The sequence below is a fragment of the Myiozetetes cayanensis genome, unplaced genomic scaffold (genome assembly GCF_022539395.1).
Source record: "Myiozetetes cayanensis isolate MyiCay16 unplaced genomic scaffold, myiCay2020 scf10, whole genome shotgun sequence".
Lineage (NCBI taxonomy): Eukaryota > Metazoa > Chordata > Aves > Passeriformes > Tyrannidae > Myiozetetes > Myiozetetes cayanensis.
In genome coordinates, this window is record NW_026086605.1 from 14648590 (window position 1) to 14660021 (window position 11432).

The window sequence follows — 11432 nt, forward strand, 5'->3', positions numbered from 1 at the left end:
CAACAAGTGCTTCCCAATTTGTCTCCACAAACCTTGGCTCTCTGTCACTCCTGCTGCCAGGAAAGCAACTTGGCATGCAGAGTTACACCACAGCAGTACAGACAGGGGGACTAAGGAAGAATAGGAGTTACCATCGTGCCATTGCAAACACAATAGTGGGATACACATGGTGGAGTACAGCCTGACAGATAACAACAGAAATCTCATAGTCCACCCATGCTGATAAAACTTCAGGTGGAATAACTGCAACTCTGTCTGGGCACTGCTCTTTCTAAGGAAACACACACAGCAAGTGAAGGGTGGACAGAGGAAAGCAACGGCTGGAAAACAACCTACCCCAAAAGCTGAAGGAAACAGTCACTTAACCTAACTGGTGAAAGATGAGAAGGGGAGAGAGGAAGTTTTCAAATACTCAAAAAGCTGTTGTAAAGAGGAAAGGAATAATCTGTTCTCTGTTGCCATGGTAAATGGCATAATGGGTAATGAGCTTACACCACAGAAGAGGAGAAATTTAGGTCACTTGCTAGGAAAAACAAGGTTGGTAAGGCTAGCAAAGCACTGATACAAATCACATGTGGGGCCAGATGTGGGCCAGGCTCCACATCTGGAGGTCTGTAAGAACAGAATTGTAAGCAGATTTCAGAAATAACAAAAGCAGAATTGATTCCTTAACTCCTTGAGATCACCCCTGAAAGTCATCCTTTAACTGCTTCCCTGTCATCCCTTTTGCGGGTGGGCACCAAGAAGAGAAAAAGCTCCCGACCTGCAGAGAAAAAAGGCTGCCTCTGGCTCACTCTTTTATGTGGCATGACATAATCTAAAAAGGACAAACAAGACTCCATGTACTGTCTATGTGCAAACACAGCAAAGGAATAAGGCACCATTTTGCCTTTTGTGCCTAAGCTGCAGCACAAGCAAACGCATCAAGGCAACAGTAACTACTGCTAGCTGACCTAAGGAAAACAGCTGTTCCCCTTTCTCTACCAAGATCTTGTCAGGAGGCTGCTCTGTCAAGGTGGTAATATCAGCTCACAAATAGATCTGCAGTGACTGCAGAGAGCAGGAGCAGATGGTCCCATCACTTTTTCAGTGCCAGAAACACAGGCTGTTGCTGGCAGGCCCCACTGAAGCCAGGAGCAGTAGGTGGTGGTTCACCAGGGGCCTGCTGAAAAGGATGAACAGGAAAGATCCACTTTTTGACACCCTAGGGGCAGGCCAGAAGCTCTGGGTCAGGGAGACATGGCCACATGGCTGGGAAACACATGACCATCCAGAAAGCAAGCATATACAGACAGGATGAGCTGGACAGCACAGGGCAGGGGGGCAGAAAGAAGAACACGGAATGGACACGGGAGGAACTGGTCAGCTTCATGTAGATTCACAGGGAGATCTCAGCAACACTCTGCCAATAAGACTCCCCCTTCGGTAGCAGCTGAGATCATTAGAGATGCAACACCCTGAGGCAGAAAGCAAAAGCCTTAAAACAAACTGAGTAAGAACCAGTGGACAAAGCAGAATGTTGAGGCTTTAACCTCAGCCTGGAAAGAGGTTTGTACAGCCTGAAGGCATGGTATCACACAAGGCAGGGGTAATATATAGACATGGAGGTTTAATTTTCTGTCAGCAACACAAAGCAGCAATTATCACAATTACAAATGTTTGCTCGTATAAGGCTCAGAAATCGGGAAGGGGTGGGGTGAAGGGAGGAAACTAGCAACAGCTTAGCCCCTCCCCAAAATACTACTGAATGACATTAGTTCCCAAGCCGTATGAGATCCCAGCCACGGGGCTGTCATCCCACAGCGCATTGCACTGGCACCAGACTTGGCCTAGATCAAACTGATCAGTTACGTGCAGTTGATTTGGATGTGCTAAAGATGCAGCTCCAAGTACCTGAAGATCAGGCTGCTGAAAGTGAAACAAGAGCTGAGGTGACTCATGCTACCCCCAGCCTCCCAGGGGCACTGGCTTACCATACTGCATGGGGTACTTGAAAAAAGTCAGAAGATGATTATCCCTGATTGAGCTACCTATCGCTCCCATCTTTATTAAACCCCAAGAGGTGTGGGACAAGGCAAGCCATGAGAAGAAAAAGACATGGACTACACACTATAGCTTTGGTGACTTCATGTAAGTTTGGTTGTTCATGTGCTTCATTGGATTTTTGTGACGGCTTCATGGATAGACTTGGCCACATAGTCCAGGTTCTTGGTAGTCAGGCCACACATGTTGATGCGCCCACTAGCCATCAGGTAGATGTGTTTTTCCTTGATCATGTACTCCACCTGCTTAGCTGGGGAAACAATTGGACATCAGGTCAGAGCAGTGACTCATAGCTCAGAAAAGCCCAAAGAACCAGCCAGCAACGCTTGAATCTTTCACAACAAGCAGAAAACTTCAAACACTAGCCACTAAAATGCTGTCTGATGCTTCATCCCTCCCTAGCCACAGAGGCAGTGATGCCAAAACTCCAGTGAGGCCCCCAAGAGATTCCTGCTTGGACTGCTTCAGCCCAGCTCACCCACAGCAAAACTGTCTTCACCCAAACCTCCCTTTACCAGGCCACTTGATACTTACGGTTCAACCCTGTGAAGCTAAACATGCCAATCTGCTCTGTGATGTGGTTCCAGGTTCCAGGGGTCCCAAGGGCCTCCAGCCGAGACCGGAGCTCTGACCGCATCAGCAAGACCCGATCTGCCATTGTCTTCACATTGCCCTTCCTGCAGCAGCCAGGAAGCAGAGTGTGAGGATAGGCTCCCACCTGTTTTGATGCCACATGGCCAACTCTGGCACTCAGGGAGACAGCTTCCCTCCCTTTCCCTCTCCCACTGGCCCTGGCAACACGTACCACTCATCAAAGAGCTGTGGGGAAGAAAGCGTAGTTGCCACAATGCGCGCTCCCTGGGAGGGAGGGTTGGACCAAGTGGTGCGCACAATCTTCTCCATCTGGGAAAGCACACGCTGCACGTTGTCTGCATCCTTCCCCACCACAGTCAGGTTCCCCACACGTTCATCTGTGGACAAGCCAAGAAATGTGAGCCATTGGTTCCACACATTGTGGCAAAGCAGAGCATTCCCCACCCTTCAGCATGCCAGCCCCATCTGTCTTGGTATAATGCTACTGGGCCAGCTTATTGCCAGACACTCACTGTAGAGCCCAAAGTTCTTGGAAAACGACTGTGCACAGAAGAGCTCAAAGCCCTCGGAGACAAAGAATCGCACAGCCCAGGCATCCTTGTCCAGGCTGCCAGAGGCAAACCCTTGGTACGCCGAGTCGAAGAACGGAAACAGGCTCCGGCGCTGCAAGGAGGAACAGCGTTAGAGGGAAATCCCCTCCCCACAACCTGCACTTTATCCCCCACAGTACCCATAGGAAAGAAAAATGACCATTGAGTTTTTGTGTGAATACAAAGGAAATGTCGTCCAGCAACACCAGACTGAAATACTTTCTTTCAATCAGGGTAAAAGAATAGGAAGACTAAAGTGGTCAATAAAAGTTAATGCAGGAGAAAATTGCATTTGAGGACACAGGCACAAGAGATGCACCACTACATATGATACTATTCAGCACCTGCCCACGGATATCCTTTGCAGCAGAAAAACATCACTACAGCCACAGAATTTGAAGGTATGAGCAGGACTGGGATGCATCTATCCTCTGAACACAAATGACCTGCATCCTGTCAGCCTCTCCTTTCAACATGTGCCCTGTGGGATTCCTCCAGCTCCTGACATGCCTCCCCAGAGCCCACTTCAGATGCAAGTGCGCTGGCTGGCTCAAAAGCTATTTGTCCCCTCAGCACTGCTTTAGCCCCAGCAGCAGCCCATACCTTCATAACAGCAGCAATCTGCTTCCACTGCTCAGGAGAAGGGTCTGTGCCTGTTGGGTTGTGCGCACAGGCATGGAGGATGAAAATGGAAGACTCTGGGGCGTTCTGAGGAGAGAACATGTCTTGGTCACACACAAACATAGATGGGACTGGGCACCCTCAGCAGAGAGAGAAGTCTGGAGCTGCTCTGGGCACCAACAGTCTCTTTTGCAGAGATCCACTTCCAGGTACAGCACACAAGGGCCCAGACAGCTGTGGATACTGTACAGCACCAAGCTCAGCCCATCCCATGCTAGTTTTACTCACCTCCATGTCATTCAGCAGCCCCTGGAGATCCAGACCTCTTTTGGCAGCATCCCAGTAGTGGTAGGTTCTAATATCTTTGAAACCAGCATCCATAAACACAGAGTTGTGGTTCTCTGAGGAAAAAGATAACTTTTCAGAAAAGCAGGCCCCACTTCCAGCAAGCTGCATTCTCCATCCCAGCGTGTCCCTTTACCTACAAGAGCAGGCTCCTCTCTCACTGCCCAGGCCTCTGCCAGGAGCAGAGATGTGCCTCCCTCGCCTGCTAACCCCCAGGGCTCCCTGGCAACAGCACTCACCCCAGGACGGAGCAGAGACATAGACTGGGGTCGCTGTGTTGTTGTTTCCATTGTACCACCGCCTCAGGAATTCTGCGCCGATCCTCAGAGCGCCTGTCCCACCCAAGGACTGAACACTTCCGACCTGCAACAGAGAGACTTGCCAGCAGAGTCCACCCGGGTCAACATTGCTTTCAGTGCCCAGAGAGCAGAGACGCTTGCAAAAGCAAGACAGGATGCCAGATGTGCTCCCTGGGGTCACCCCAGCCAAGACACCATCCCCTTCCAGTGGTCTTCAACCTCCTTCAGTGCTCAGGCCCATCCTTCTACAGTTATAAATAGACTTCAGTTATTCCCATTACGTTTTGGCACAGAACAGATTTCCAACTAGTAGTTTATTTCAGGAAAGGTGGTATATTATCTGACTTTGGTTTCCCTTGGAAAATTGTTAAAATATGAAGGAAAAAGCAAATTCCAATCACAGGCCTTGTTCGTTTTTTCCCAAAAACAACAACTACTTGCACAACCAGCTTCAGGTGCATGGGTTCATCAAGTAAGCTACAACCAGGGAAGACTATATCTGAGAAACCCCCAAATCCAGCTAAAATGCAGTTATCAGCACACTCATGCTCTTCTGCTCGGTCTGCTGTAGAGACACCCCAGGGACCCCAGCGCTACCCATCCACCACGTACCCGGTTCTCCTTGATGGCAGGGCTGTCGTCACCGAGGGCGATCCGGGAGGCGTTGGCACGGAACTCGGGCAGCCCCAGGATGGGCAGGTACTCGTGGTTCAGGCTGTTGTCGTTGGCGATCAACTGCTCCACCTTCTTCACCACCGGCAGGACCCATGGCTGCCCCTCGTCCGTGCGGTAGGCTGCGGGAGAAGGAAAGCCGTCCTTGCTGCAGCCGGGAACGCTGCGCCGCCCGGCCGCGGAGGGACCTGCCCGGGACACGGGACGGCGGGCAGACCGGCAAAGGCTGCTCCGCGACCTTGACGCCCGCCGGGGCCCCCCTGCCCGCCCGCTGCCCGGTGACCTTTGGGACCCAGGTCCCGCCGCTGCCGCCCGGTCGCTGCCGCAGGTGCGAGAGCCGCCGCAAGGGCACCGTCCGGGCTGCCCCGCGCGGAACGGCCCCGCCGAGCCGGGCGAGGCCGAGGACTCACCGCCCACGCCAAGGTTGACCTTCCGCGAGTCCCCGTCCTCCCGGAAATCCGCCGTGAGCTTGAAGACGGCGACGGGCGGGGAGCGGGGGACGGCGGCGAAGATGGAGGCGGCCATGGCGGCGCGGCCGGTCCGCTCCGGTCCGATCCGCCTCGGTGCGCTCCGGTACGCACGGCGCGCGGCGCCTGGAGGAGACGCTCACCTTCACCGGCGGGGGCGGGGCTGCCGCGCGCGTCGCCCAGTCAGCGGGCCGCTCCCGGCCCCGCCCCCGCCGCCAGCCAATGGCGGCCGCGGGCGGAGCGCGGGGGGCCAATGGCGGCGCGGAGCGCGGCCGGCGGCGCGTGCCGTGCCCGGTGACGCAGCGCGCGGGGTCGCGGGCACCGCCCCTGGCCGGCCCGTGCCCCGCCGGGCGCGGCCCCTGCTGGGCCCGGAGCCGTCACCGCAGGCACCGCATCTGGTGCTGCGGGCACTGCCGCGCTGCAGTGCCCGGGTGCAACACGGGGTGCTGCGGGGCACGCCGTGCCCGAGGCAGCGCTGCGCTGCCGGAGGCACCCGGGGGTGCCGTGCTCCGAGGGCACGGCACGGTCCTCACAGAGCACCCGGGGTGCAGGTCAGCCCCGGAGCGCAAAGCTGGGGTGCACGGCGGCCCCGGGGCCGTGCGCGGGGCTCAGGGTGGTGCGGGGAGGTGCCGGGGGGCCGTGTCCGGGCGGGACGGGTCCGGGTGCAGTGCCCGGGGTGCGGGGCCGTGGCGTGGGTGCGGGACCAGGACCGCTGCGAGGACGGCTGGTGTTTCCACCTCAGGACGGGCCACAGGAACCCTCCTGTGTATCTGCTCCGGGTTTTTAAGGCATTTTCCCGATTCCCAGCCACCTGCAGGTCAGAAGCTGTGAGATGATCCCCTCAGACCCTCCCAGCCCCAGGGAAACCCCAGGGTCACCTCAGAGGGTCCCCCCTCCGACTTGTTACCTCGGGACCCCTCACTCCGAGCGCAGGGCATCGCACTGACCCACGGGGTGTTCCTCTCAGCGCCTCGCTCCCGAACTCCACACCCTTCCCGCAGGCACAGGGCTTCTCACGGTGCCCCCGGACCTCCGTGGCTCTTGCGGGCCGCCCTCCAGCAGTGCGGGGACCCCCGGGGCCCCTGGGCGCGGGGTTGGCTGCCGTCGGGGCGCGGCGGTGCCGGGCGGTGCCGGCAGGGGGCAGGGCCGGCCCGCGCATCCCGCGGGGAGCGGCACCGACGGCTCCGAGCCGGGCGGACGGCCCGGGGCTGCCCGAGCATCACCTCCCGCCTCCCCGGGCAGAGGGGTCGGTGCCGCGCGGTGCGCGGCCGGCTCCGTGAGGAACCCGCCGCCTGTCTCGGGCGCCTTTTGAAGTTTATGGGAATCCGCCCGCACCCCTGCTGCATCTGGGAAAGGCTTTGAGGGAAACGGGAAGGACTTCGCGAACAGCGGCCCCGGCAGCGTGACTCACGCCACACCACACCCCCACCTTCGTGACATAAAACACGGGCATACAGGACGGGAAAGGCCATGCTGTCCCCAAACGCTTTTGCAGACAGCCCGTGTCATACGCTCCCTTTGTTAACCCAGCCAAGATTCCTCTGAAAACCAGTTTGGCTCCATGCCCCCCTCCCATGCCCAAGGTGGCTCCACAGCCCGGCTGCCCAGGAGGGAGCCCGGGGGCACAGCCCTCGCCTCCCCCGGCTCCGGGCAGCACCTGGAAGAACTGCCCAGTGCACTTTCTGCTTAGCATGAGAGCGGGGAAGAGGCAGAGCTGCCTGTCGGCACAGTAGTGTGCCAGCACTTCTGCCTTCAGAGAAAACAGTGTAATGGGAAAGGCAGAGGAGCAAGACAGCAGTGCAAGACCAAAGCCTTGGCTCTGTTGGGGTTCTTAGCCCAATTTGGATAAAATTTCATCCAAGCCTTGAGAAAAAGCTGCATGGAAACCCAGAATTGGATTCAGGTCTGCTGCCTGCAAGAGCTGCGAACCCCTGCAAAAACCTGACCTTGGCAATGTGCTATCAGGGCATCCAAAGCTTACCTCTAACCCTAAACTTAAATCTAACCCTGCCCTTAACTCTAACCCTAACTCTAACCCCAAGTAGATGAAAAGCACTTGGGTTTCTCGAGGTCAGTGGATGCTGCTAAATGAGAGATGCTGCAGTGCTGGGCAGGAAAGCAGCTGATGAGAACAAGGGTATCAGAGGGAACTGGGGGTAGCCCACTGCAGGGTGAGTCATGTTTTCTGCTCACAAGGAGTAAAACATTGCAGATGTGGAATGCTGCAATGGGAAAAAACTGACAGAGGTTGCTTAGAGAATCCTATTTATGGAGCAGACAGAAGAGCTAGGGAGTCCCCAGACTGTCAGGCTCTCACTGCTCTTACTGGTTTCTAATCCTACCACTCTCCAGAGAGCACTGGGATACTTGGGGACATGGCCAAGTCCTTTCCCAGTGCAGAACAGGGAAGTCACAAAGGTACAGGGGTGCTGCCTGCCAAGCTGGCTGCACCAAGTTGCTGCCTGGGACTGCCAGAGCAGGCTGAGCAATGCCCATTGCAGGAAAAAATGCAGTTATCCTAAATTGGCACCGCCTTACTCCCCTTCCTCAGGGACTTCTGGGCAGCGTGAGCTCAGCACTGCCAGTCTGGGGGAGACCATCTGTGCTGCTGCCCGTGCCTGTGAGGCTGGGGTCACTGACCCAGCAGGAGTTACCTGCCTGTGCACTTGGCTGCCCCCAGCTCAACCAGTGTCCCATGCCCTTGGCAGAGTGAAGTGGGACTCCACTGGGAACAGAAGCAAGAATGAGACAATGAGACGAAGCAGCAGGCCGTCGGGCCCCCGAGCTGGGTGGCTGTGTGTTAGCAAGATCCCTCTGGCCCTGAGCTTTCATCTCCTCAGCCTACACAAAGGGTGCCACCAACATGTATGTAAAAGCAGGAGCAACATGAGAGTCAGCCCTGAGGCATCCCTCCCTTCATCTCCTGCCTTGGACTGACAGCCAGCAATGACCCGCCACTCAAAGGGAAGGCTTGCACACCTTACCCAGAGCAAAGGAGCCCCCGGGCACGCACGGCCATGCTGCATGCAGACAGGGCCCCCCACACTCAGCCCCTCCTGGGAGCCAGAAGCAGGGGGGCTTTGGCAGTCAGCCTGGCTCCTGCAGAGCTCAGGCTGCTGCAAGGACGCAGACACCGCTGGGGACCAGGTGATACCCTCCCCACACCATCCAGCCTTGCATGGGCTTGGAAAAAAGCCCTTTCTACAAGGGTGCAGATGAACTTCAATGAACCCCTCCCCTTCACTCCCCCTTGCAAGATCCACTCTCACACTCCTCTGGCCTCTGCCTCTTCCTCTCCAAAGGGCCCTGCTCAGCACTGAGACACCCTCAACTCTGGTGTCACAGCAAGGGTTTAGGCAGTGCTGCCCACCTCAGGCTGAAGCTGGGTGCAGGCAGTATGTGGGCACAGAGCAGAGCTGTGGCTGTTCCCAGTGGGTTCTGTGTGGGGGCTGTTTTCACAGTGTCCTCCAAATACAGATGTTTTCTCATTGCAGGATCCAGACAGAGGAGGGTAAAATGTTTTCATTCCAAGCTCCCGAGGTCAGGTCATGGTTTGTCTAAATGGCTTTTGTTGCTGTAATTATCAGATTAGCCGATCTCTGGCAGTGCATTTAGGGGTAGCTACATTAACTGTGGATCCTGACCCCTCCGCTGCCACCCTGCCCAGGTGGGGCAGTGGGTTTGCAATGGAGTAATGAGGATCAGGGATGTCATGAAAGCCAAGTGAAATGCTTGTGATTGGTTTTGAGCTGGTACTCAACTGGACCCTGGCCTGGAAGCAGGCAGTACATTTGAGGAAGACAGCAGCAAGACTCCTTGACCTTCTCAGAGCATGTGATGGTGCTGAGCTGGGCCTCATCTTTCCCTCCCACTCCAACCTGCAATGCACCAGAGGCAGAGAGCCCTGTGTCAGCTTTGATGGCTGATACTCAGCAGGCAGACATGGGACAGGGGCACCTACAGTGCATGCCCTCACTCAGAGCTGGTGCTCCTTGCAGACACCAAGCCCAGCAGGTCTCGTGGGGGGTGGTCCAGAACCTCACACTGTGGCTGGCATGACAGAGCCTGGGGCCTGTGTGTGGCTGCAGGGTACTGTGAAGGTTGGGCAGCCCCCAGCAGTCGGCAAGGCACAGGAATAGGAGCATGAGATACCAGGCAAGACAAGGAGATGAGAAAGCAGGGTGAGGGGCAGATAAAGAGGGATCAGGAGTTTCCGGCTCTCGTCAGCTCCTTGATGGGTTCGTCTGTCAGCACCCGCGAGTGCTGATGGCATCGAGCCCTGGTGGCAGCTGGGGCTGCAGGTCCTGCCGAGGGGCACCATCAGGGGTCAGGAAGGGGCCCCTGCCACTGCCTTCCTGCTGCACCAGGGCACTGACAGCAGCTTAGACCCCAGCGTGGCCCAGGATGAGCAGTGCCCACACACAGCCCTACGGGTGCCCCCTGCATCTGAGCTTTTGGTCATGCTGCCCTGCAGCACCCATGTCGTGTCCTCCCATGCCACCAGCCCCACTGCACACACAGACAGGGAATGCCAGGGCTTTCACCCACCGGCACAAAAAGAATTCCGTTCCTACTCTGCTGAGCTGCAGATTAACACCTGTGTACTTGGTGGCCATTTGCTCAGGCACCATGCCTGTGGCAGCCCCCTGTCCCCTGCCACATCATCCCTCTCACCTGCTGTAGGTGGAAGAAACAGGAGATTCCCTTGAGCAAGGAAAAAGCTCTAAATATTATTATCTGAAATTATTCAGAATCAGGAAGACTTTATTGTTTCTCTGTAAAACAGCTTAATTAAAATGTGGCTTCCTGCATTTCAGTTTCTGAAGTCTTATAATGCTAGAGCATAACACCCCACTGAATGAACGTTTCTGAAGCAGAACATCTACATCTCTTTCAAAAATTATTTCAATCTTTTTAAATGCTTCAGAAAATTTCAGCAGAAAAATTTTGCCTTTAAACATCATGCTCCTGCAGGAAGTTTTGGCTTCAGCAAAACATATATTAAAAAAAAAAAAATTAATGAAAGCTATGTTCCTGGTATTTTTCCTAATTGCCACCATGACAGAACTTTGCTAGCTCCAAGTCCATCTTCTTTGCTTCCAGCTCAAAGCCAGAGAGCAACCCAGAGCAGTGAGGACAAAGCCTGTGTACCCTGAGAAGGAGCATATTCACCAACCCAATCAGGCTCAAACCTCTCCTGTCGCCATTGCTGCTTGGGAACAGCCAGAGGTTTGCCACTTCTCTATTTAAAACATTTTGCACATTAGTCCTGGTGTTCCTGGAATCCTGGCCTGGCTTATGGACCACTCATAACCATGCTCACCTCCTCTGTGTCCACTTGTCCCCCAGGCATTCAGGAAGAGAACAGGTATTCCAGAGGAACACTGACCCTGTGAGCAGCAAGGGATGGGCTGGTCCTGGTGCTCACCACTGCATGAGCCACTGGGAATACCTTCCCCTAATTTTTCCTTTTGCATCAGCACCTGCTGGCAGAAGTCAGGACACTGGCTTATGGACCATGACCTACTCAGGAAAAGATGCCTGGTACCGGTACCCTAGTGCATTAAAGGTGGTGTGGAGGACCAGTGGAGAAAAGGACAGGCACTGCCATGTCAAGGCAATGGACAAGGAAATGGGTTCTTGGAGATCTGATGTGGGGACATAGCTGCCACTCCAAGGAGCAGCAAACCTCCTGCCCAAGCCTCTGCCCCCTCACCAGCAAGCCTGGCTCGTGTGTTGGGACAAAGACAGTCTAAAGTGTTGCAGGGAGCTGCTCTGCCACGGTGAACCCGGGTGCTGGG

General features: G+C 55.6%; 1 protein-coding gene across 1 annotated transcript; it reads right to left on the reverse strand.

Annotated features, from left to right (window-relative positions):
• Positions 1 to 1589: 1589 nt before the first annotated feature.
• Positions 1590 to 5803, reverse strand: GOT1 (glutamic-oxaloacetic transaminase 1). The gene is made up of 9 exons (XM_050305423.1): positions 5575 to 5803; positions 5105 to 5286; positions 4433 to 4556; positions 4137 to 4249; positions 3831 to 3935; positions 3150 to 3300; positions 2849 to 3014; positions 2578 to 2720; positions 1590 to 2293 (listed from the first exon to the last, which is right to left on the reverse strand). The coding sequence occupies exons 1-9, from the start codon at positions 5687 to 5689 to the stop codon at positions 2154 to 2156; spliced, it is 1239 nt and encodes a 412-aa protein (XP_050161380.1). The 5' UTR covers positions 5690 to 5803; the 3' UTR covers positions 1590 to 2153.
• Positions 5804 to 11432: the final 5629 nt, after the last annotated feature.